Source organism: Ipomoea triloba, chromosome 7 (genome assembly GCF_003576645.1).
Source record: "Ipomoea triloba cultivar NCNSP0323 chromosome 7, ASM357664v1".
NCBI lineage: Eukaryota > Viridiplantae > Streptophyta > Magnoliopsida > Solanales > Convolvulaceae > Ipomoea > Ipomoea triloba.
This window is the reverse complement of record NC_044922.1, coordinates 18,174,948-18,201,817: the sequence shown is the minus strand read 5'-3', so window position 1 is coordinate 18,201,817 and position 26,870 is coordinate 18,174,948. Positions and strand designations below refer to the sequence as shown.

The 26,870-nt window shown below is 35.7% G+C and overlaps 4 protein-coding genes across 4 annotated transcripts; all 4 read left to right on the top strand.

The window, feature by feature from the left end:
- The first annotated feature begins 6,697 nt into the window (after nucleotides 1-6,697).
- On the top strand, nucleotides 6,698-8,662 carry LOC116025792 (F-box/FBD/LRR-repeat protein At1g13570-like). The gene is made up of 3 exons (XM_031267134.1): nucleotides 6,698-7,757; nucleotides 7,876-8,028; nucleotides 8,128-8,662. Exons 1-3 carry the CDS (start codon nucleotides 6,975-6,977, stop codon nucleotides 8,470-8,472), a joined length of 1,281 nt encoding a protein of 426 aa, XP_031122994.1. The 5' UTR covers nucleotides 6,698-6,974; the 3' UTR covers nucleotides 8,473-8,662.
- A 5,747-nt stretch (nucleotides 8,663-14,409) lies between these two features.
- On the top strand, nucleotides 14,410-16,419 carry LOC116026093 (F-box/FBD/LRR-repeat protein At1g13570-like). Its single transcript, XM_031267542.1, has 5 exons — nucleotides 14,410-14,725; nucleotides 14,864-15,297; nucleotides 15,399-15,554; nucleotides 15,663-15,964; nucleotides 16,293-16,419. Exons 1-5 carry the CDS (start codon nucleotides 14,521-14,523, stop codon nucleotides 16,417-16,419), a joined length of 1,224 nt encoding a protein of 407 aa, XP_031123402.1. The 5' UTR covers nucleotides 14,410-14,520.
- A 402-nt stretch (nucleotides 16,420-16,821) lies between these two features.
- On the top strand, nucleotides 16,822-18,885 carry LOC116025785 (F-box/FBD/LRR-repeat protein At1g13570-like). The gene is made up of 3 exons (XM_031267123.1): nucleotides 16,822-17,823; nucleotides 17,940-18,092; nucleotides 18,193-18,885. Exons 1-3 carry the CDS (start codon nucleotides 17,059-17,061, stop codon nucleotides 18,520-18,522), a joined length of 1,248 nt encoding a protein of 415 aa, XP_031122983.1. The 5' UTR covers nucleotides 16,822-17,058; the 3' UTR covers nucleotides 18,523-18,885.
- Nucleotides 18,886-20,495: 1,610 nt separating this feature from the next.
- LOC116025029 (F-box/FBD/LRR-repeat protein At1g13570-like) lies at nucleotides 20,496-23,507 on the top strand. Its single transcript, XM_031266089.1, has 3 exons — nucleotides 20,496-21,434; nucleotides 21,553-21,699; nucleotides 21,803-23,507. Exons 1-2 carry the CDS (start codon nucleotides 20,649-20,651, stop codon nucleotides 21,652-21,654), a joined length of 888 nt encoding a protein of 295 aa, XP_031121949.1. The 5' UTR covers nucleotides 20,496-20,648; the 3' UTR covers nucleotides 21,655-21,699; nucleotides 21,803-23,507.
- Nucleotides 23,508-26,870: the final 3,363 nt, after the last annotated feature.

Genomic DNA, 26,870 nt, shown 5'->3' with positions numbered 1-26,870 from the left:
AGAGGGTATTCCAATTTCCAAACACATCATTACACCCTATTGAAGTTATACTAAATGTTGAGGAGATACACAAAATTAAAATTATTATATGTAAGCAATTTTCGCTTTTATAGAGGCACGAGAGAATTATAAAAGTTTCTGCATAATTTTTAACTCGTTATCAGAGTTAAACATTAGACTTCAAGTAATGACAACTTTCTCAATTCCAAGAAAGCAAGCAAGCAAGACCATGATGGATTATATTGCATTTCAAACCTCAACTTGTTAAATTGCATTTTCTAATAAGTGGGAAGCATTTTCTATGTTTAAGCCACACTATTAAATTCATCCAAAAGTATAAAATCCTTTGATCTGGATTTAACTTCAAGAACAAATAAGTAATCAATCAGTTCATAATTTCCCCAACCAATTTGCATTAAGAAATGCAACAATAATGGATTCCAGAAATGTATATTTCCCAGTGTCACTTCATTAGCTTTCAAGAATGTTGAATTTAGTGATAATGTTTAAGGGAATTGTGCACAGAATTCCTAATATTGAGGAGGTGTCTTTCAGTTGTCACTAATTTTGATATCAGTAATCCAAAACTTGAAAGCTTGAGGGTTATTGGTCCTCTGTCGTATGTACAAGCCTGATGAATCCAGATGGCCTACTCTTTATTTGAATACAATTAAGACTCTTTGCTTGAGTGCCAATTTGTTGCTGGTGAGAATCTCTACTTTTGCATTCTCTTCCTTTATGCAAATGGATGAGATCCAAAATCAATCTCTGGTATCCTATCTTCATTTGATCTTATTGTCGATGATGTTATGGAATTAGTTAGAGCATTTTCTATTCTTTGTTTTTGTTTGTTAAACGATCTACGGATAGAGGATTGCCCATTTGTTAGTTAGGGAGGCCTTATAGAACTGCACTTGTAAGGCCTTATAAAAATTGGCAAGTGTTTCAATAGAAGAAATGAGGATAAAAATATAGCCTACAATTTTCTTTCATCACATTCACTAAAAAATTATAGGGGGCAATAAACAAGTTAAGGATTTTAGTCATTTTACAACACTTCATATGGATTAATCAATTTAATAATATTTCTAAATAATATGTATTGTGAATTTGTACATATAAAATATACTATACATATATTTAGTATAGCGTATGGCTTACATTAGAACTAGTAGCCCTATGAGAATGTGTAGAATTGTAGATTAATCTCATATGTCCTTCTAGAATATAACACTACTACATAAAATACATACAACATCGCAAATATAACGTCGATTTTATACAAAACCGACGTCAAAATATTAATTAAAATTTTAAATTAATTTTAAAATGTTACGACGTCGATTATTTGTAATAACCGACGTCGTAACATATAAAAAAATAAAACTAAATTATTGTATGACGTTAGTTAGATGTCTAACTGACGTTGTATAGAATCATCCAATTTTTTATTTTTATTTATTTAAATTTTAGTTACGGCGTGATTCGAAGGATTTTAGGTTTTTATTTCGAGTGATTCCTCACTGTTCTTTCAATTTAATGGCTCGACGTCCGCGACTCAAAACCCTACCGGCTGCAAGTAGGGATTTAATAAGTGAGCTGCCGGTAGAGGTAAAGGACAGAATTTTGGAGTGTTTGCCCACTCGAGACGCCGCCAAAACTGCTCTGCTCTCAAGGCAATGGAATCATGTTTGGTTGCATCATGGGCGGCTCGCATTTGATGGGAAATTCTTGCAAAGTCTCAAACAGAAACAGTGCCAAGATGATTACGGTAGAACCGTCGTGAACATAATCAATAATATCCTCTTTTTCCATGCTGGGCCTGTTAGGAAATTTACTCTAGAGATAAACGCTGAATGTGATCCTGCGCCGTTGCCGGAGCAATCTGATTTTGATAAGTGGTGTCTTTTTCTATCAAGAAATGGTGTGGAGGAATTTAACTTATCTTTATATTATGAAGTAGGGCCATATTTTCACCTGCCATTTTGTTTACTCTCTTGCAGTACAATTAAGAAACTGATAGTTGAAGGTCCTTATGTTAATTTGCCTTTAAATGCTTGTGGTATATTTTCCAATGTCACTTCATTAGCTTTCTTGAATGTTGCATTTACCTGCAATGTTAATGGAATTGCCTCTAGTATTAGTATTCCTAAGCTTGAGAGTTTTTTCCCAAAATGGTCCATCGACTATTGCTCATTCTCAATTTTGCATTTCGACTTTCAATTGCACCTAATGTGGTCCCTCGACTTTCAAAAACTCATCCAATTTGGTCCTCCGTTACATATTCCGTCAAATCAGTGTCAAAATGGAGGGTATTTTCGTCCATTTACCTATTGTTAGCCTAATAAACATTGAGAAATAGTTGAGGAACCATTTTGAGAATAGTCAAGGGACCATTTTGGGAAAAACTATTTTATTTATTTCGTTTTTGTTTATTTTCATTTTTAGACTCTATAAAATTAGAATTTCTATACATTTTTTCTTACAAATATAAATAGTTAAAATCGCGCAATCCAACCTCAAAATTTTTAACTTTCTTTATAGACTTTTCCTCTCTAAATATACAATCTATTATTATGAAGTTTTACAATAAGTTCCGTAAATTTCATAAATACTCATATACTTCTATTTTTATTTTTTTTATGTTCATAGACAATCAATCACTATGTATCACATTATTTTTTATGTTCATAGACAATCAATCACTATGTATCACATTAATTTTTATGTTCATAGACAATCAATCACTATGTATCACATTAAATATTATGTTCATAGACAATCAATCACTATGTATCACATTAAATATTACTTTCATAGACAATCAATCACTATGTATCACATTAAATATTACTTTTATAGACAATCAATCACTATGTATCACATTAAATATTACTTTTACCATTGAAAATAATATTTTTTTTTTCAAGCGTAGACACCCAAAGAGTGTAAAATTTAGGAAAAATATTAGACCGAAAGGTAAATTTTTCTAGTAAACTTCTCAGATGAGTCGAAAAGTAAAATCTCGTCAATGTTTCCTGCAATATTTTATGTATTTGATTTCGAAGTAATTATTAAATTTTATATTAATTTACATTATTTAAGATATTGTATGACATATTTTATATGTTTTCCTCTTCTTATTTTCTTTAATTAATTATTAATTATTAAGGAAAGCATAATTTATTTTGTAATGTGGACACATTATTTTTAATAATTTTGATTTAATTAAATTATACTTTAATTATAAAAATCCGACCTAATAATTTTAGTATATTACACGGGACACAATAATTATTATAAATAATGTTTAATAATTGTCAATTTGTATTCAACAATAAAATTTATAGTTAATTTTTAAGTCAATCATAAAATCTTTTGTGCTGTGGGCACATTATTTTTAATTATTTGAGTTTAATAATATTATATCTTATTTATAAAAAATCCAAAATAATATATATAGTACTACAGATGTGACTAAGAAGTGTTTTAATCGGTGCTTAAAAAATGAGTATTTATAAAATTTACGAAACTTATTGTAAATCTGCATATGAATAGTTTGTATATTTAGATAGAGGGAAAAAATCTGTAAAAAAGTTAAAAAATTTTAGGATGGATTGCACGATTTTAACTATTTATACTTCTAAGAAAAAAATGTATAGAAATTCTAATTTTATAGAGTCTAAAAAATGAAAATAAACAAAAATGAAATAAATAAAATAGTTTTTTCCAGAATGGTCCCTTGACTATTCTCAAAATGGTCCTTCAACTATTTCTCAATGTTTATTAGGCTAACAATAGGTAAATGGACGAAAATGCCCTCCATTGTAACACTAATTTGACGGAATATGTAACGGAGGACCAAATTGGGTGTGTTTTTGGAAGTCGATGGACCACATTAGGTGCAATTGAAAGTCGAAATGCAAAATTGAGAATGAGCAATAGTCGAGGGACCATTTCGGGAAAAAACTCTAAGCTTGAGAAGCTGGCTATTGAGGATTGTTGGGGGATCGGTAACTTTGAGATCAGCTCTCCAAAGCTTGAAATCTTGTCTGTTATTGGTTCTATTAAAGATTGTGATCATTGGAGATGGTTGGAACCGCATTTGAAAGCCATTAAGACTCTTTGGTTGTGTGGCACTTCATTGACGGTGAGAATCTAACTCATTTTACTTGGCAAATGGATGGGTAGATATAATTCTTTACATTTTGGCTTGTTAAAGTTATTGTGGTGGCTAATTTTGTTTCTTAATTCCTATTTTTCAAGTGTATCCGTGTATCTATGTTTCCAATTGCAATAAATCTGCGAGTGCTGAAGCTACATGAATTAAATTTTGGTAATTGGAAGCAGCTCACCGGTTCTATGCAATTGCTTCAAAAATGCCCCAACCTATGTGAACTTCAGATTATGGCGTTTATGGTAGAGTATATATTTGGCAATCATGTATGATTCTTCTTGTTTTGCTTTTTCAAATGCCTCACAGTTGTGCTTGCTTTACATTTCTTCTTGAGTTATAGTGTGGTTGGATGGATGACAAAGAAATAAACGATGCTGCTTCAAGGCTTTTGGAGGATCAAAACGGTTGCTTATTTAATCAAGAGCTGCGTATGCTTAACACAATTAAGATTGAAGCATTCAGTCATCGATCCGCACTCGGAATGCTTTTTATGAAAACGCTGCTCTCAAAATCCTCTGCGCTAGAGAGAGTTGTTATTCTTAAGTCTAGGTTTATGAATGCCTCAGCTGATGTTAGAAAAATCCAAAGGAAGTTGGAACGCTTCCCTCGTGCATCTCCAAACGCACAAATTGTCTGCACTGGCGCGTGTATGAGTGAGGACTGGATGGATACCCATGGTGTTAGACTGTTAGGCTATTAGACTGAGGTATTTGTAATCGGCAAGCGTTGTGGGCAATTAAGAATGTCCCTATATTTGCTTTTGTTAATAACTTTCAACAATTTCTTTTGATCTTTTTGTGATGCGTGTGGAAAAATTAAAGATCCCACATAACATTAAAGCTCCTATGCTTGCCCTGAAGGGCTTGAATTTCAGCCTACATTGCATATATGTTTCCAACACTAAAATTTGACTGCCTCATTATATGTCTTAGGTTCAGAATTAGAGGAGATGCAGCGATGAATACTCTGTGCCCGTAAAGAGTGTGGAAAAGACCTGCCATGTATCACAGAATCACAATAATAATCTTGTAATCCAACAGGAATATACATTTGTCTTGTAGATCTTCTAGGCTGAATATTACGAGATTCATTTTCTGTTTCATCTGGCAAACCACTCTCTGTTGCTAAATTTTGAGTTGCAGGCAACGAGCTGTATCACCCAAAGTGGTTATAATCATCCGAAAAGGATATCACTGGCAGAGAGGGATTAAACAAATCATGTGCCTTACTTGCTGAAGGATTCTTAGCATCATTTTTGTCTTGAAGGGAAACACTTGTTCATAAAAATGTACATGCTCAGATATGAAAACTGAACCATCTTGTACATTATCCTACACACCTTATATTATGACTTCAATGCATTTGCATTCCGCCATTGTTGTTTGGTTGTTTACCACCTTGTTGCCACTGATCCAATGATTGCAAGAAAGGATATAATAAGTGAGCTTCCAGACAATGTAAAGGACAAGATTTTAGAGTGTTTTGCCCACTCGAGACGCTGCCAGAACTTCTCTACTCTCGACTCACTGGAAGCATATATGTTTGGTTGCACCATGGACGGCTTGTGTTTGACACCCACTTCTTGGAATGTCTCAGAAAATGCGAGGGTGATAAACCCGTGGGGCTCGTCAACATTATAAATCACATTCTCTTGAACTGTGCTGGTCCGGTTAAGAAATTCAGTCTCTGCATTTCTTGCCCGGAATTGGAAGGTCTTAAGCTGCAGCAGTCAGACATAGATCGTTGGTGCCTTTATCTATCAAGAAATGGAGTTGAGGAGCTTAATATCACTATATTTGGAGAACAATATAAGTTGCCATCTTGTATAATCTTGTGTCGAACAATTAAGCAATTGAAACTTGGGGTTTCAATTTTGATATTGATTGCCCGGTAAATGGTGCTAGTTGTATATTTCCTGGCACTTCATTATTTTTCAATGTTGTTGAGTTTAAGAGTAGAATTAATGGAGTTGTCTCTAATCTTGAGAAGCATTCTTTCCGTTTTTGTGTTGGGATCACTAATTTTAAGATCTGTGCTCCAAAACTAAAAAGTTTGGATTTGACTTTTGTTTTTCATGCGTTTAAACCAAGAGGGTTGTTTCCTCTTTGCGTCAATTTGTTATCGGTGCGAATCTTTACTTTCTCCTCATCTTAATAAAAGTATGTATCATGTATGCGTACACGACTAGTTCAATTGGGCGTTATAGGTTTGTGTGGGGTAGATTGGAGGGAGGGATCACAGAGCTACAGTGGAGAAGAGATGAAATGCTTAGTGTAGTTCAAGTAGAATAATAATAATAAAATATAAATTAAATAAACATGTAGCATCCTAATCAACGAAAACGTTGTTAATCTGTTAAAAATGTCAAGTGCACTTTTTTACTAAGTTCGTGAATAATTGTGAAACTTATTTGCATTTGATAGCTTAATTATTACGCCCCAAATAATTCAATTGCCTATTTATATCTTTTTCCTTATTAACAAAAAAAAAAATTATCTTTGTATCGGTTAACCGTGTTTTTACACAAATTATACACAATAGGGCTTATGCATTTCAGCCCTGCGACTAAGCCGTCTCTCCGTCTCTACTTTGTCGGTCTCTCCAGTCTCCACTCAGCTCCACCGGCGGCCGGTCTTAAATTAGTCTTCCCCGTCTGGCGTCTGCCACTCTGCTCCGTTTCCGTTCCGCTTTCCTAACCCGCAAAGGCCCAAACCAAACCAAACCAAACATCAGAGGTGAAGGATAGAACGATTTTAGCTTTTGATTTCGAGTGACGCCTCACTGTTCTTTCAATTTAATGGCTCGACGTCGTCGACTCAAAACCCTACCGGATGCAAGTAGGGATTTAATAAGTGAGCTGCCGGTAGAGGTAAAGGACAGAATTTTAGAGTGTTTGCCCACCCGAGATGTTGCCAGAACTGCTCTGCTCTCAAGGCACTGGAATGATGTTTGGTTGCAGCATGAGCGCCTTGTGTTGGATCGGAAATTCTTGGAAAGTGTCAAACAGAAACAGCTCCAAGATGATGACGGTAGAACCCTCGTGAACATAATCAATAATATCCTCTTTTTCCGTACGGGTCCGGTTAAGAAATTTACTCTAGACATAGACACTAGATATGATCCTGAGCTGCAGCAATCTGATTTCGATAATTGGTGTCTTTTTCTGTCAAGAAATGGTGTGGTGGAACTAAACTTATCTTTATATAGTGATCTAGAGCGAGATTATCAGCTGCCATTTTGTTTACTCTCTTGCAGGACAATTAAGAAACTGATAGTCGAAGGTCCCTTTATTGATTTGCCTGTAAATGCTTGTGATATATTTTCCAATGTCACTTCATTAGCTTTCTTGAATGTTGCATTTGGCCGCAGTGTTAATGGAATTGCCTCTAGTATTAACATTCCTAAGCTTGAAAAGCTGGCTCTCGAGTATTGTGGAGGGATCAATACGTTTGAGATTAGCCCTCCAAAGCTTGAAATCTTGTCTGTTATTGGTTCTATTGATGATGACTTTGATTCGAGATGGTTGGCACCGCATTTGAAAGCCATTAAGACTCTTTGGTTGTGTGGCACCTCGTTAGAGGTGAGGATCTGCCTCGTTTTACTTTATGCAAATGGATGGATAGATACAATTCTTTACCTTTTGGCTTGTTAAAGTTCTTGTGGTGGCTAATTTTGTTTCTTATTTCCTATTTTTCTAGTATATGCGTGTATCTATGTTTCCAACTGCAATAAATTTGCAAGTGCTGAAGCTATATGAGTTAGATTTTGGTTGTCAGAAGCAGCTCATAGTTTCTATGCAATTGATTCAAAAATGCCCCAACCTATGTGAACTATGGATTATGGCGTATGAGGTAGAGTATATATTTGGCAATCATGTATGATTCTTCTTGTTTTGCTTTTTCAAATGTCCTCACAGTTGTGCTTGTTTTTCATTTCTTCTTGAGTTATAGTTCCGTGGGAAGGATGATCAAGAAGCTGCTTCAAGCCTTTTGGACGATGGAAACGATTGCTTATTTATTCAAGAGCTGCAGATGCTTAACACAATTAAGATTGAAGCATTCAGTGATCAATCCGCACTCGAATTGCTTTTTGTGAAAACGCTGCTCTCAAAATCCCCTGCGCTAGAGAGAGTTGTTATTGTGGAGTCTTTGCGTAAGAATGCCTCCGAGGTGGTGAGAAAAATCCAAGGGAAGTTGGAATGCTTCCCTCGTGCATCTCCAAATGCACAAATTGTCTGCACTGGCGCGCGTATGAGTGAGGACTGGATGGATACCCATGGTGTTAGGCTTTATTAATGTTGTAACCATCCAGATCCTCCAAAAGTGCTTTACTTGCTGAAGGATTCTTAGCATCATTTGTCTTGAAGGGAAACACTTGTTCATAAAAATGTACACTCTAGATATGAAAACTGAACCATTTTGTACATCATATAAAATATTCCCTTTTACATTAGCAATGAAAATGCACTTCCTTCCTCTTGATGCATGCCATTTTATGTCTTAACTGTGGCTGTGTGGATGCATAAACATAAACTGTAAGGGGAGAGCTGCTTGGAATCTCAAAGCTCTAGTTACATTTAACATATGTCGATGCTTTAATTTCTCGTGCCGAACAATTAAGCAATTGATACTTGGGGGTTTCAATTTTTGATATTGATTGCCTGGTAAATGGTGTTGGTTGTATATTTTCTGCCAGTGCCACTTCATTAGTTTTTTATGAGGTTGAGTTTAAGAGTAGAATTAATGGAGGAGTCATCTCTAATCTTGAGAAGCTTTCTTTCCGTTTTTGTGTTGGGATCAATAATTTTAAGATCTGTGCTCCAAAACTGAAAATCTTGGATTTGACTTTTGTTTTTCATGCGTTTGAACACAGATGGTATGCTTGCACGAACACCTCCATTGATGTTAGATGGTGTCTGAATTCTATGTTTGTATGCAGTAGATTGGAGGGAGGGAAAGCTATAGTGTGGGAGTTGTATGTTCTTGAGTGAGAGTTTCACAAAACTACTTTGGTGGGCACCTAACACAGGTTCTCCCACCTTGGACCACTATGTTAATGTAGTCTACTGTCTACCCCTCTACTATATCCAATTCTATTGGGTCTAGGGCGAAGATATTTTGCCTTTTGAAGGCTAAGATTTTTTTTTTTGGCCTTCTGGCTTGTTAGAGTTCTTCTCATGACTAATTTTTGTTTCCTTTATTGTTTTTAAGCTTGATGATGTTGCAGTAGTCGCACAGGAGTTCCCAACAACAAATTTGCAAGTAATATGGGTGATAGATTCAAACTTTGGTCAGATCACTGTTGCTTTGGAATTGTTTGAAAGATTCCCCAACCTGAAGATTTAAGCAGAAAACACGCTGGTAAGACATGCAATCTACTGAAATCATGTGATTTTTTTTTTCTCAAATTCACTCATGGTTGGATGTATTCAGTGAGAGATTCATATATTAATGAATACTGAAATCGTGTGTTTTTTCCCCTCAAATTCTCCCCAGAAATATCTTGCAATGGGGCATCAAAATCTTCCCATAAAGTCTTAGGAAAGGGATATCAGAATATCCCTTTTTGAAAATTTACAGCAACCATGCACCCATAATCTCCATTTACTCACCATTATTGTTTATTTTGAGAGATGGTATCTACAGTATTAGCTCTTTCATCTTTTCTTCTCGTTGCAACTCGAGTAATTTGTCAACAAGTTTTATCTAGGTTGCTTATATAGGGTGATTAAAAACACGTAGGAAAGTGTATTCTCATACACGCTTGGAGTGGTTTGATTCTTTAATTTGTTTTCCCTAACATGTTTTTCATTCTTGTCGAGTTATAGTCGAGTAGATGGATTGACAAAGAGGCTACTTCAAGATTTATGAAGGATTCTTGCTTTATCAATCAATCATGATTTGAAGATGCTTAAGAAAATAATCAAGATTGATATATAGGTTGTTTAGCAAATCCATATTGAAACTGTCTTTTTATACAATTAGCACTGCTCTCTTTCCCAAATCTTTGAACTGCTTTAGTTTTGACTTTTAAGTTGGTCTAGTGGCACCCGGTGTCCCGGTTTACACTCCCACATGAATGATGGGAGTGGGTTCGAGCCTCAGTGGAGGCAACTGTTGACTCTTTGTGCTTCAGTAGGTTGAGAAAGTAGCTACTACATTGTAACAGAGTCAGTATAACTCAAAAAATCCAGATGGTTACATCATTAATCAAGATCTGAAAATACTTAACACAATCAAGATTGATCATTTACTAGATCTAAACACGAAATGCTTTTTGTGAGAATGTTGCTCTCGAAATTTCCTACCCTAGAAAGACTTGTTATTCAAAAATATGAGAATATGAAAGCTTGCACGGCGGGNTTATTGTTTTTAAGCTTGATGATGTTGCAGTAGTCGCACAGGAGTTCCCAACAACAAATTTGCAAGTAATATGGGTGATAGATTCAAACTTTGGTCAGATCACTGTTGCTTTGGAATTGTTTGAAAGATTCCCCAACCTGAAGATTTAAGCAGAAAACACGCTGGTAAGACATGCAATCTACTGAAATCATGTGATTTTTTTTTTCTCAAATTCACTCATGGTTGGATGTATTCAGTGAGAGATTCATATATTAATGAATACTGAAATCGTGTGTTTTTTCCCCTCAAATTCTCCCCAGAAATATCTTGCAATGGGGCATCAAAATCTTCCCATAAAGTCTTAGGAAAGGGATATCAGAATATCCCTTTTTGAAAATTTACAGCAACCATGCACCCATAATCTCCATTTACTCACCATTATTGTTTATTTTGAGAGATGGTATCTACAGTATTAGCTCTTTCATCTTTTCTTCTCGTTGCAACTCGAGTAATTTGTCAACAAGTTTTATCTAGGTTGCTTATATAGGGTGATTAAAAACACGTAGGAAAGTGTATTCTCATACACGCTTGGAGTGGTTTGATTCTTTAATTTGTTTTCCCTAACATGTTTTTCATTCTTGTCGAGTTATAGTCGAGTAGATGGATTGACAAAGAGGCTACTTCAAGATTTATGAAGGATTCTTGCTTTATCAATCAATCATGATTTGAAGATGCTTAAGAAAATAATCAAGATTGATATATAGGTTGTTTAGCAAATCCATATTGAAACTGTCTTTTTATACAATTAGCACTGCTCTCTTTCCCAAATCTTTGAACTGCTTTAGTTTTGACTTTTAAGTTGGTCTAGTGGCACCCGGTGTCCCGGTTTACACTCCCACATGAATGATGGGAGTGGGTTCGAGCCTCAGTGGAGGCAACTGTTGACTCTTTGTGCTTCAGTAGGTTGAGAAAGTAGCTACTACATTGTAACAGAGTCAGTATAACTCAAAAAATCCAGATGGTTACATCATTAATCAAGATCTGAAAATACTTAACACAATCAAGATTGATCATTTACTAGATCTAAACACGAAATGCTTTTTGTGAGAATGTTGCTCTCGAAATTTCCTACCCTAGAAAGACTTGTTATTCAAAAATATGAGAATATGAAAGCTTGCACGGCGGGTATAATTCATTAGCAGTTGTTGTGCTTCCCTTGTGCATCTCCGAAAGCTCATATTATCTGAGTGGACTGGAGCTCTAGGTGTAGAGTGATTGGGTATAATTCATTAGCAGTTGTTGTGCTTCCCTTGTGCATCTCCGAAAGCTCATATTATCTGAGTGGACTGGAGCTCTAGGTGTAGAGTGATTGGATACCCAGACTATTTGGATATATAATGTATGTAAACATTACTATATGAGGTTGCTTTTCCTATGTGCATGCAAGTCTCACTAGTACATATCAGAATTGCACATCCGCCACTGTTGTAAATGACTTTGGAATAGAATAGAACCTGTCAACCTGATTGAATATTAATCTTGTAATCTAATATGAATATACCTTTGTCTTGTAGATCTTCTAGGAATTCATTTTTGAGTTTCATCTGGCAAACCACTCTGTGTTGCTGAATTTTGTGGTGTAAGTGAAGGTGCAGATAATGGAACACCTAAAGTGGCTATATCACACTACATTATCACCCAGGTTATAATCATCTAAAAAATATATCACTGGTAGAGAGGGATTAGCCTTTTAGGAATTTACTACGGTGAATCTCCGATCTATAGGTTCAGTTCGTAATCTCTGTATGCAACATAGAAAAGTAGTAATTTGATTAAAAGAATATATGTTTCATTTGCATTCTGCCACTGTATGTGGTTCATTCTAATGACTAATGCTTATTTTATTTGTTTAAATATATATACCTTTATTGTTTTCACATTCACAAGGCCAGGTGACAATCAAATTGGTTCCTCGTCTCCTTTCGAATCTGAAGATGCTTAACACAATCAAAGATTGTGAAGATGTTGCTCTCAAAATATCCAGCATGCAAAAGATAGACCTAAATGGGATGTGAAAGCTTCCTTGTGTGGGCCTGGAAAAATGATTTTATTTCTATTTTATTTCCGCATGCAAAAGAAATTGAGTTGTTATACAATGGATCAGGTTCCATCTTGCAATGTGTACCCTGGTCTTAAACAAGAGAATTTGTGAATACTTTGACTTCTGACTGTAGTATTTGAAAGGAATTTGTGAATACAAAACAAGGTAATCAATTATATGTACATGTTAACATTGTCCGTTTGTAGTATACAAATTGTGAACATTTGGATCTTAGTCCACAATATAATTTGCGATAAAAATTATATCGGGCAGGTTAGTGGGCTAGATACAATATCAGCCCACTGTTGCCGCCNGCTTAACACAATCAAAGATTGTGAAGATGTTGCTCTCAAAATATCCAGCATGCAAAAGATAGACCTAAATGGGATGTGAAAGCTTCCTTGTGTGGGCCTGGAAAAATGATTTTATTTCTATTTTATTTCCGCATGCAAAAGAAATTGAGTTGTTATACAATGGATCAGGTTCCATCTTGCAATGTGTACCCTGGTCTTAAACAAGAGAATTTGTGAATACTTTGACTTCTGACTGTAGTATTTGAAAGGAATTTGTGAATACAAAACAAGGTAATCAATTATATGTACATGTTAACATTGTCCGTTTGTAGTATACAAATTGTGAACATTTGGATCTTAGTCCACAATATAATTTGCGATAAAAATTATATCGGGCAGGTTAGTGGGCTAGATACAATATCAGCCCACTGTTGCCGCCAAAGGCCCAAACCAAATTTCCAGTATTCTTCCAAACTCTATTATATCGTGGACCGCGGTCCACGATATAAGAACTGCTCAAAACCATCTAGNCAGGTTAGTGGGCTAGATACAATATCAGCCCACTGTTGCCGCCAAAGGCCCAAACCAAATTTCCAGTATTCTTCCAAACTCTATTATATCGTGGACCGTGGTCCACAATGCATTGTGGACCGCGGTCCCAAAACGACGTCGTTTTGATTAATGAAACAGACAGATGAATTCGCGCCACTCACTTTCTTTTTATATATACTGCACTTTCTTTTCATATATACTGCACTTTCTTTTCAACACAACTGCAGTTCCCTTTCAATACAACTGCAGTTACTTTTTGATATAACTACAGTTGTATATTATCGAATGAAACTATAGTTGTATCAAAAAGTAACTGCAGTTGTGTTGAAAGGGAACTGCAGTTGTGTTGAAAAGAAAGTGCAGTATATATGAAAAGAAAGTGCAGTTGTGTTGAAAGGGAACTGCAGTTGTGTTGAAAAGAAAGTGCAGTATATATGAAAAGAAAGTGCAGTATATATGAAAAGAAAGTGAGTGACGCGAATTCTTCCGTCTGTTTCATTAATCAAAACGACGTCGTTTTGGGACCGCGGTCCACGATATAAGAACTGCTCAAAACCATCTAGGCGGTAGACAAGGGTTTCTGACACTTCTCCCCTAATCTCTTTTTTCTTCCCAAATTTCTTTCGCTTCCAAAACCTTGTGGGCTNAACTGCAGTTGTGTTGAAAGGGAACTGCAGTTGTGTTGAAAAGAAAGTGCAGTATATATGAAAAGAAAGTGCAGTATATATGAAAAGAAAGTGCAGTTGTGTTGAAAGGGAACTGCAGTTGTGTTGAAAAGAAAGTGCAGTATATATGAAAAGAAAGTGCAGTATATATGAAAAGAAAGTGAGTGACGCGAATTCTTCCGTCTGTTTCATTAATCAAAACGACGTCGTTTTGGGACCGCGGTCCACGATATAAGAACTGCTCAAAACCATCTAGGCGGTAGACAAGGGTTTCTGACACTTCTCCCCTAATCTCTTTTTTCTTCCCAAATTTCTTTCGCTTCCAAAACCTTGTGGGCTGAATTGCAATCGAAATAAAAATCGAGCGATTTTAACTCCTGTTTCCAGTTTAATGGCAGGAAAATTGGAAGCAGATACAAGAAGGGATGTGATGAGTGAACTGCCAGCAAATGTGAAGGAAATGATTTTGGAGCGCTTGCCCACTCACGAAGCTGCAAGAACTGCTCTGCTCTCAACTCACTGGAGAGATGCTTGGTTGCTGCTTGGGCGGCTTGTGTTCGATTCGAACTTCTTTTATAGCGTCCGAAAAATCAAAGGTTATAGTGATGATCAAACACCTTTCGTTAAAATAATAACATACATTCTCTTGCAACGTGTTGGACCAGTTAAGAAATTTACTCTATACATTAATCGTCTCATTCTCTTGGATAATAAGCTTGAGCGGTCTGATGTAGATCAGTGGTATCTTTTCCTATCAAGAAATGGCGTTGAGGAACTTTACATCTCTCATGACTTTGCTTGGGAACCTCACTATAAGCTGCCATTTTGTGTAGTCTTGTGTCCGACAATAAAGCAGCTGAGACTCGAACGTATGGGTTTTGATTTCCCAATAAATGCTCCTCCTAATTTTCCCTGTTTCAGATCATTAGCTTTCTTTAGTGTTGTTTTTAATGATAATGCTAATGGAATTGTGTCTACACTTCCTAATCTTGAGAAGCTGGATTTCTCTGATTGTCAAGGGATCTGTAATTTTAAGATCAACGCTCCAAAACTTGAAAGCTTGTCTATTACTGGTAGGCTTGGTCCTATGTTTGGGGTTGAATCCAGATGGTTTGCACTTCATTTGAAAGCCATTAAGGTTCTTTGCTTGGATGCCAGCTTCTTGTTGGTGAGAATCTCTCTTCCTTCTAGTATTGACAAATTTAATATTCTTTTCCTTCTGGTTTGTTAGAGTTCTTTTAATATTATCTTCTTTTTTTTTTAAATAAGTGGGAAGAAGATGTTGAAGTAGCCTCTTTCCCAACTGCAATAAATCTGCAAGTAATCAAACTGGATCCTTTTGACTTTGCCAATGAAAAGCAGCTCAGGGGTGTTTTGCAGTTGCTTCAAAAATCTCCCAACCTATGTGAACTGGACATTAATGCAGTAAGTTTTATGAGACAAAAACCTATATAGAGTATATATTTGGCAGTCGTGATTTTTGTTTTCTTTATTACCTCATGGTTGTACATGTTATTTATTTTATTTGTGTAGGCATGTTCAGATGATGACATAGCAGCTCCTTCAAGACTTTTGAAGGATCCAGACAGCTGCATTATTAATCAAGATCTAAAAATGCTTAAAACAATCAAGATTGAATATTTTTGTGGATGCACACTTGAAATACTTTTTGTGAAAATGTTGCTCTTAAAATCCCCTATACTAGAGAGAATTGTTATTACAGAATCTTATTATAGAAAAAATGGCTACATGGTGATCAAGATCCTAAGGGAGTTGTTGTGCTTCCCTCGTGCATCTCCAAACGCACAAATTGTCATCAAGGGTGAAGTTTATGTGTAAGGACTAGTTAGTTTATGTGTAAGGACTAGTTAGTTTAACCATGATTTTAGCCTTTTTGGAACTTACTTCACATGGTGTGATGTGGGTGCTTATGCTTAGCCAAGTATTTCTATGGCTTCAATGCAATGGTGTTTCCATTTTGATGAGCCCTATTTCCTATGGACTATATATCTGGCAGTCATTAATTTTCTCATGTGTAGTCATTTATTGTGTGTGATAGCTATGTTTATATGATATAATAACGGGTACAAGACTTTTGGTGGATCTAAACAATTGCATTATTAATCAGGATCCGAAGATTTTTAACACAATCATGATTGACAGGTTTAATTCAATGGATTTACATCCGAAAAAGCATCCCAATTTGTCTTCCTCAAGCAAATGCCAAATGCCCAAATCTCCCACGGAGGGCTCTCAAACTCTCTCCAAGTCCACAAATTATAAATTATAACAATGTATGTATTAGCTATTGTTAATTTCAATTAATTGATGCCGTGTCTTAATTTTTTTTATAAAACATACGGCATCGGTTAATTGCAATTAATCGATACCGTATCTTAAATTGTTTTTAAAAACATACCTTGCCGGTTAATTACAATTAACCGACACTGTAAGATAATTTTTTAATTTTTTTATAAATATACAAAGTCGGTTTTACGTCTGTTATGAATAAAAAATCGACGTTGTAGATAAAATATACGACGTTAGTTTGACAATCAATGTGGTTTCATTGATGTGTTACGTCTGGAATAACGACGTCTAAAGAAAATCAACATTAAAAGTGTTCAAAAAATTAATTTTAAAAGCCTTATTTATATAGTAGGGTAATGATCGTGTAATGTTAGAAATTATTAAGGGTTCAGCCTTGCTTATGGATTTCAGCCGTCTCTCTGTCTCTCCAGTCTCCACTCAGCTCCACCGGCGGCCGGGCTTGAATTAGTCTTCTCCGTTTCTGGCCTCTGCTACTCTGCTCCGTTTCCCTTCGCCTTTCCTAACCCGCAAAGCCCCAAATCAAACCAAACATCAGAGGTGAAGGATAGAAGGGTTTTTCGGTTTTGATTTCGAGTGACGCCTCACAACTTTCAATTTAATGGCTCAGAAACTCAAAACCCTACCGGATGCAAGTAGGGATTTAATAAGTGAGCTTCCGGTAGAGGTGAAAGACAGAATTTTGGAGTGTTTGCCCATCCGAGACGCCGCCAGAACTGCTCTGCTCTCAAGGCACTGGAATCATGTTTGGTTGCACCATGAGCGGCTTAAGTTCGATTCCGAATTCCTGCAAAGTTTCCAAAACTCCCAAGATGATGAAGGTAGAACCCTCGTGAACATAATCAATAATATCCTCTTTTTCCGTGCTGGGCCTGTTAAGAAATTTAGCCTAGAGATTAGCGATCCTTCCCCGCTGCCGCAGCAATTTGATATTGATAGGTGGTCTCTTTTTCTGGCAAGAAATGGTGTGGAGGAACTTATGATATGTTTAGACACTGATGTGGAGGAATATAAGCTGCCATTTTGTTTACTCTCTTGCAGGACAATTAAGAAATTGATAGTCCAAGGTCCCTCTATTGATTTGCCTGTAAATGATTGTGGTATATTTTCCAATATCACTTCATTAGCTCTCTTCAATGTTGTATTTAAGTGCAGTGTTAATGGAATTGCCTCTAGTATTAGTATTCCTAAGCTTGAAAAGCTTTCTCTCCATTATTGTGGAGGGATCAATAAATTTGAGATCTGCCCAACACAGCTTGAAATCTTGTCTGTTATTGATCCTATTGATGATGACTTTGATTCGAGATGGTTGGCACCGCATTTGAAAGCTATTAAGACTCTTTGGTTGTGTGGCTCTTCGTTGAAGGTGAGAATCTAATTCATTTTACTTGGCAAATGGATGGATAGATATAATTCTTTACCTTCTGTTTTGTTAAAGTTCTTGTGGTGGCTAATTTTGTTTCTTATTTCCTGTTTTTCTAGTGTATGCGTGTATCTATGTTTCCAACTGCAATTAATCTGCGAGTGCTGAAGCTGTATGAATTAAAGTTTCATTGTCGGAAGCAGCTCATCGTTTCTATGCAATTGCTTCAAAAATGCCCCAACCTATGTGAACTATGGATTATGGCGAAAGAGGTAGAGTATATATTTTGCAATCATGTATGATTCTTCTTTGTTTTGCTTTTTCAGATGTCCTCACAGTTGTGCTTGTTTTTCATTTCTTCTTGAGTTATAGTATCGTGGGAAGGATGACCAAGAAGCTGCTTCAAGGCTTTTGGAGGATGGAAACGGTTGCTTATTTATTCAAGAGCTGCAGATGCTTAACACAATTAAGATTGAAGCATTCAGTGATCAATCTGAATCCGAAATGCTTTTTATGAAAACGCTGCTCTCGAAATCCCCTGCGCTAGAGAGAGTTGTTATTGTGAAATCTTGGCATAGGAATGCCTCTGAGGTGGCGAGAAAAATACAAAGGAAGTTGGAATGCTTCCCTCATGCATCTCCAAACGCACAAATTGTCTGCACTGGTGTGAGTGAGGACTGGTTGAATACTATGTGGCCGTAAAGAGCGTGAAGAAGACCTGCCATGTATCAGAGAATCTTGTAATCTAACAGGAATATACCTTTGTCTTGTAGATCTTCTAGGCTGAATATTATGAAATTTATTTTTGAGGTTCATCTGGCAAACCACTCTCTGTTGCTGAATTTTGTGGTGTAAGTGAAGCTGCAGATAATGGAACACCTAAAGTGGAATGACCATCAGTGGTTATAATCATCTGAAAAGGATATCACTGGTAGAGAGGGATTAGCCTTTTAGGAATTTACTATGGTTTGTAATCTTTGTATGCAACATAGAAAAGTGGTAATTTGATTAAAAGAATATATGTTTCATTTGCATTCTGCCACTGTATGTGGCTCATTCTAATGACCAATGCTTATTTTATTTGTTTAAATGTATCTTCAATTCATTGTTTTCACATTCACAAGGCCAGGTGACAATCAAATTGGTCCCTCAGCTCCTTCAAGCATGTACCTTTGAGCCCACAACTGTGTAATTGGTTCTTCCAACACTTGTAAGGGGTCTACTGAATCTGAAGATTAGATGCTATGCTTAACACAATCAAGACTGAATCATTTAATGGACCAACACCTGCAAAAGATGGTGCTAAATGGGATGTGCATATGCATTCCGCCATTGTTGTTTGGTTGTTTACCACCTTGGTGCGCGGCGGTGCGGATGGTAGTGGCTGTGCACGGTTAACTCGACCGAGAAGACAACGAAAAGTTTACTCGGTGGTGTGTGGTATTTAAATTTGGTTGTGCGATTTAGTTCAAACTGATGTCTAATCTGATATGATTTAATTGAAAACCCTACGATGTCGATTAATAAGACTAATCGACGTCGTAGGTTAATATTTTTTAATTATGAAATGATCTATATACATAACTGACGTAGTATCGCTTCATCAATTTTAAAAGTAAATAATAACAATAATACAACGTCAATTTGCGTACAAACTAACGTCCTATATGAAATTTAAAAATAAAACTAAAAAACCTATAATGAAATACGACGCCGGTTATTTATATTATCGAAATCGTATGTAAGTCTCTATTTTATTTTTTTATTTGCTATTTTTTTTATATAAATTGAATTAACCTTTAACGTCAGTTTTTCATATTACCGACACTATATGTGATTTCTGTAGTAGTGCCTTCAGCCTTGTGACTCAGCCTTAATTTCGGTTATATGTGATTTCTCTATTGGCTCTTATTATATTTAATACTATTATTTTATATGTGTGATGCGCAACAGCATATGTCCAAAAGTAGAACTAATAGAAACGATTCAATAGCGTGGAAAACAATTTGCGAATTGGCCTCAACATCCACATCTCCCATTCCTATTCCCTTGAGCTTGTTTTTTTTTTTTTTTTTGAATACTACTAACTCTATTAGAATGCAGTATCTGTTCATAACTACTTTCTCAACCAATTGAAGCACACCCTTGAGCTTGTTGAGTATATAATATATAAACATAAATGTGCAATCCAACTATCAGCTTAGACTTTTAATTGAGATTAGGCACATGCTTCAATTTGGTATATAGCCAATCTCATGGCAAAGCTATATGTTTGAATCTCTGCGTCATCCAATAAGAAAAAAGATTATGGTTCACGTGTTGGAGCCCATTAAAGGGGGCGTGTTGAGCATATAACTTAGGCTTATTATTATTATTATTATTGCAATACATTAAAAAAATTATAAATAATGTATTGATAGATCGAAGTTATTAAATGTTTATAAGAGTGCATTCAATCTAAAGTTTTAATAACTTTTATAGACTTTTTAATATGAAATTTTTTTAAAAAATCTATAAATATTTATCCTATAAATTTTTATACCCTCATACAAAATTAATAAAAATTTAAAAAATTCTATGAAGATTTAAAAAATTCTACAGAGGCGATTTAAAATCCATACATTTTGAAAATTTATAAAAATCTTAATGGAATACACCCCCTTAGACCCGTTTCCCTTCGTCTGGCATCTGCTACTCTGCTCCCGTTTCCCTTCGGCTTTCCTAACCCACAAAGCCCCAAACCAAACCTAACATCAGAGATCAGAGGTGAAGAATTGAAGGATTTTAGCTTTTGATTTCGACTGAAGCCTCATTATTCTATCAATTTAATGGCTCGACGTCGCCGGCGACTCAAAACCCTACCGGATGCAAGTAGGGATTTAATAAGTGAGCTGCCGGTAGAGGTAAAGGAACGGATTTTGGAGTGTTTGCCCACCCGAGACGCCGCCAGAACTGCTCTGCTCTCAAGGCACTGGAATGATGTTTGGTTGCAGCATGAGCAGCTTACGTTCGATTGCGAATTCGTGGAAAATTTCGGACAGGGCCTAGATGATGACCGTAGAACCCTCGTCAACATAATCAACAATATCCTCTTTGCCCGTGCTGGGCCTGTTAAGAAATTTACTCTAGAGATATACGTTGGAAATGATCCTTTGCCGTCGCCGCAGCAATCTGATATTGATATGTGGTGTGTTTTTCTGTCAAGAAATGGTGTGGAGGAACTTAACTTATCTTTATATAGTGATCTAGGGCCAAATTTTCAGCTGCCATTTTGTTTACTCTCTTGCAGGACAATTAAGAAACTGATAGTGGAAGGTCCCTATATTAATTTGCCTGTAAATGCTTGTGGTATATTTTCCAATGTCACTTCATTAGCATTCTTGAATATTGGATTTAAGCGCAGTGTTGATGGAATTGCCTCTAGTATTAGTATTCCTAACCTTGAGAAGCTGGCTCTCGAGGATTGTGGAGGGATCAATAAGTTTGTGATAAGCCCTCCAAAACTTGAAATCTTGTCTGTTATTGGTTCTATTTATGATTACGTTGATTCGAGATGGTTGGTACCTTATTTGAAAGCCATTAAGACTCTTTGGTTGTGTGGCTCTTCGTTGGAGGTGAGGATCTGCCTCGTTTTACTTTATGCAAATGGATGGATAGATACAATTCTTTACATTTTGGCTTGTTAAAGTTATTGTGGTAGCTAATTTTGTTTCTTAATTCCTATTTTTCAAGTGTATGCGTGTATCTATGTTTCCAACTGCAATAAATCTGCGAGTGCTGAATCTACATGACTTACATTTTGATTATCGGGAGCAGCTCATTGTTTTTATGTGATTGCTTCAAAAATGCCCCAACCTATGTGAACTGCAGATTATGGCGGTGGGTAGAGTATATATTTGGCAATCATGTATGATTCTTCTTGTTTTGCTTTTTCAAATGTCCTCACAGTTGTGCTTGCTTTACATTTCTTCTTGAGTTATAGTCCGGTTCGGAGGATGACAACGAACTAAACGATGCTGCTTCAAGGCTTTTGGAGGATCGAATCGGTTGCTTATTTATTCAAGAGCTGCATATGCTTAACACAATTAAGATTGAAGCATTCAGTCATAAATCTGCACTTGAAATGCTTTTTATGAAAGCGCTGCTCTCAAAATCCCCTGCGCTACAGAGAGTTGTTATTGTGAAGTCTTGGTTTATGAATGCCTCCGAGGTGAGAAAAATCCAAAGGAAGTTGGAACGCTTCCCTCGTGCATCTCCAAACGCACAAATTGTCTACACATGCAATGACAATGCGCGTATGAGTGAGGACTGGATGGATACCCATGGTGTTAGGCTTTTAGACTGAGGTATTTGTAATCAGGAGTGCTGTGGGCAATTAAGAATGTTCCTATATTTACTTTTGTTAATAACTGTCAACAATTTCTTCTGATCTTTTTGTGATGCATGAGGAAAAAATTAAAGCTCCCACATAACATTAATCAGACCCTTGAAGACAAAATCCTGAAATAGACTTCCTGGTTTAGGAAGAACAGGTTGTCCAATTGGAGTCAGCAAAGGCTTGCAAATGGAGTTTTGAATTTGAGGGATAAAAGATGCCTTTCAATTCCTTGGTGCACCTTTCAAATACATCAACACTCTCCACACCAACTGTTTAGTGTATTCTTTAGCCACTAACCTGCCCTTATACCTTTCTATTGAGCCATCTGATTTATGTTTGATCTTATATACCCATTTTGCAGCCTATTAGAGTTTTCCCATGTATGCTTGCCCTGAAGGGCTTGAATTTCAGCCTACATTGCATATATGTTTCCAGCACTAAAACTTGATTGCCTCATTATATGTCTTAGGTTCAGAATTAGAGGAGAGGGCAGCGATGAATACTCTGTGGCCGTAAAGAGGGTGGAGAAGACATGCCATAATGTATCACAGAATCACAATAATAATCTTGTAATCTAACAGGAATATACCTTTGTCTTGTAGATCTGCTAGGCTGAATATTATGAGATTCATTTTGAGTTTCATCTAGCAAACCACTCTCTGCTGCTGAATTTTGAGTTGCAGGCAACGAGCTGTCATGACCAAGTGAAGGTGCAGATAATGGAACACCTAAAGTGGAATGACCATCAGTAGCTATATCACCCAGGTTATATTAAACAAATCATGTGCCTTAATTACTTGCTGAAGGATTCTTAGCATTATTGGTCGTGAAAGGGAGATCATTGTTGCTTTGGAATTGCTTGAAAGATCCCCCAAGCTACGTGAACTACTGGTACATACTAACTTATTTTGACTTTTGAGAGCTGATATCTACAATATTACCTTGAGAGAATTTTGAGACTTTTCGTAACTTTTCTTCCCCTTGTTGAATTATCTCGTTGCAACCTGAGTAATTTTTTAACAAGTCTCATCTAAGTTGCTTATATAGGGTGATTAAAAACATGTAGGATAGTGCATCTTAATCTTATACACGCCTGCAGTGTTTTGATTCTTTGTTTTCTATAACATGTTTCTCATTCTGGTTGAGTTATAGTTGGGTAGGTGGTTTGACAAAGATGACAAAAATGCTGCTCCAAGAGTTATGAAGGATGTTTTCAAAAAAAAAAAAAAAAGAGTTATGAAGGATTATTGCTTGAAGATGTTTAAGATTATAATCCAGATTCAATGGCTTAGCTTATCTATAGTGGAAATATTTTTTTTTTTTTGAAATTAGCACTGGTCTGTTTCCCAAATCTTTGAACTTCCTCACCAAGTCATATAGATAATCTTGATTATATTTACCAATAAATGCTATTAGTGTATTTCCTATTGTCACTTTATTAGTTTTTGATGGTGTTTTAGTTTACAGCATTCCTAATCTTGAGAAGTTGGTTTTGGATGATTGTGAAGGGACTCAAAGCTCCAAAACATCATTAATATGTCCTTCTCATGACATTATTGAAGCTATGAAAGACTTAGGTGAAATCCAGATGGTAACATCATTAATCAAGGTCTGAAAATGCTTTAACGCAATATATCTGAAAATGCTTAACGCAATATATAGATTGATTCATTTAGTGGATTTACACGTAAAATATTTTTTATGAGAATGTTGCTCTTGAAATTTGTTGTCCTAGAGAGACTTGTTATCTGAAAATGCTTAACGCAATATATAGATTGATTCATTTAGCGGATCTACACGTAAACCATTTTTTATGAGAATGCTGCTCTTGAGATCTCCTTCCCTAGAGAGACTTGTTATTAAAAAATTTGAGAAAAATTTGAGAATATGAAAGTTAATACGGCAGGCAGAATTCATTGGCAATTGTTGCGCTTCCCTTGTGCATCTCTCAAAGCTCATATTTTCTTTGTGTATTGGAACCCTAGGTGTAGATCAGAGTGGTTTTTGAAACCCAAACTATTAAGGTATATGAAGTATGTCAACATTACTAGGACCCAAATGTGTAGGACAAGAAACCCTGCACGCTAGGGCTCATAGCCACACAAACCATGTGGCAGGCGCAAAGCCCTGCCACGTGAAGCCAGCGAGCCATGACGTGAGACGACAGGGCTCAAAGCTCCTTCATCTCTCTCCCGCCACGTAACGCGTAGGTCTGGCCGACAGGGTTTCCAGCCATATGGCCAGCTCTGCGTGCTCAACAACAAATTAAGGCAGTAGCCCCCTCACTTACAACATTTCATCAGAAAACTACATTTTCTCAAACCAGAAATCATCTAACAACATCATTATAGCATTTAAACATCATTTTCTCAACAACATAACACTTCACACCATTTATCACGACATTACTAAGCATCAAACAAGCAAAAACAAGGCAAACAACACACATTTACAGAGCATCACAGTAAAATACATAGGTTTTGGGTTTCCATGGTTTATATCTCAAAGCTAGCCTCAACCTCAAAAGTCTTCCATTGCTAATCCCCAAGTTAGATCTTCTCTTTCACCACTTCTTAAGACCCCAAAACTCCAAACCAACACAACAACATATACACATACAAACACACACATAGCATTAAGAAGGTGGAAATGGAAGAAGAACGAAGAAGAAAAATGCAGAGATGAAGGAGAATGGATGATTTTACAATGCCTTGCCTTCTGGCTAGCTTGATGTTTTTCCAGATGGCTAGCTTAATGTTTTCCTGGAAAAGAAGAATGGTGAAGAGTTTGGATTGTAGAGCGATTGGGAGGCAAGTTAATGGAATAGTGTCTATTTATACCTAGGGCACAAAGCCCTAGGTCTTGAACTGATAAGATGAAGGGCAAAATGGGAATTTATGCTTATTAGCTCTTCGTTTGAAATATTTATGGTCCAAGTTGAGTCAAATATAGATGATGTAGCAATGTAATAAGTGTAGAATCAAGATAGATTCATATTTTGAAATAAAACTTGGATATCAGGTTTACAAGTTCGTCTCAAATAGACTTTTGGTGAAAGATTTTAACAAATAAATATATCCTTTAAATAAGGCTTGTAAAACCATATATAATTATATAAATATTTTGTAATAAATCATTTGAAATAAAGAGTTTAAAATATTTTATTTATAAACTTATTATGCAAAGCAATCGTAGGAGTAAAAATTATACATAGCTTTATTGTGAAACTTGAATAAATAGGAGTTTTGGTAGAAAAGTATTTTAGGGTGTCACACAATGGAAACGTAAAAGTTACTTTCTTGCATAATTTTAAACTCGTAATTAGAGTTATGCATCCAACCTCGAGCAATGACAACCTTCTCAATTCTTGGAAAGCAACCAAGTAACACCTTGATGAATTGCATTTTTTTTTTTTGAATACTATTGACTTTGTTGCATTCTTGATGAATTGCATTTCATACCTAAACCCAACCTGTTAAATTGGCTAAACTTCAAAGTGTAAGGCATTTTCTGCGCTTGAGCCACACTAGTAAGTTCCTCCAAAAGTTCAAATTCCTTTCGATTTAATTCGAAAAAAAAAAAAACAAAACATAAAAATAAACAATCAATCAATTTATAATATAAACATAAAAAAAATGGTCAAAGTCAATTAAATATCTAAATTTTTAAAAATACAATTATACTTTTTTTTAGTACTACTGACTCTGTTACAATGTAGTATATGTTACAATTACACTCTTTAATATGTCAAATTAAGGCAATGAAGCCCAAGAATGGATAAATAACTTATTATTACATGTCATTTCAGTTTAGGCATCATGAAATTAATAACGCGAACTATTCCCAACATTTTTTCCCAAAAAAAAAAAAAAATACTCCCAACAATTTTGTTCTCGACTTTGATGGTTTTACACAATTTAGTCCTTTGTAAAAATATCTGTTAGTTGACGGTTAGAAATAGGGTCCTAATGGTAATTTCTCATTATTCATCCCATTTGGGATGATTCCTTATTCTTCCCCTTATTAAGATCCACGTAAACATGTAAATTTTCGTACCAAATCAACTTCGACCCTAAATAAATAAATACAGAGTAAATAAATATTTGGATACGAAGATTTACATTTCTGCGTGGATCTTAATAAGGGAAAGAAGAATGAATCATCCTAAATGGAATGGATGATGAGAAATTACAATTAGGACCTCATTTATAACCGTCCACTAACTGAATTTTTAACAAATGACTAAATTAGGTAAAACCATCAAAGTCAAGGACAAAATTGAGCATAAAAAGTCATTTAAGACTAAATTGAGCATAAAAAGTCATTTAAGACTAAATTGAGTAAAACGACTATAGTCGAGGACTATATTCGATATTAACTCTTAAAAAATTCTATGCTATGAAGATTTAAAAAGATTCTACAAAGGCAATTTATGTGTCTTAATTAAGGGTGGAGCATCCTTACTAGTTTAAGTTTTTTGGTGTCCATTTATGTGTCTTAATTAAGGGTGGAGGAATAGGTCAGGCCCCTTGTAAGGACCTATGTTCACGCCTAATTAAGGTCTAGCTAGGCCTAACTCGTTTAGTAAAAAGGTCCGGCTTAAGCCAATTTCAAAAGCCTATTAAACTAAACATGCCAGACCCTTAACCTATATATACTAGCCTCGGCCTTC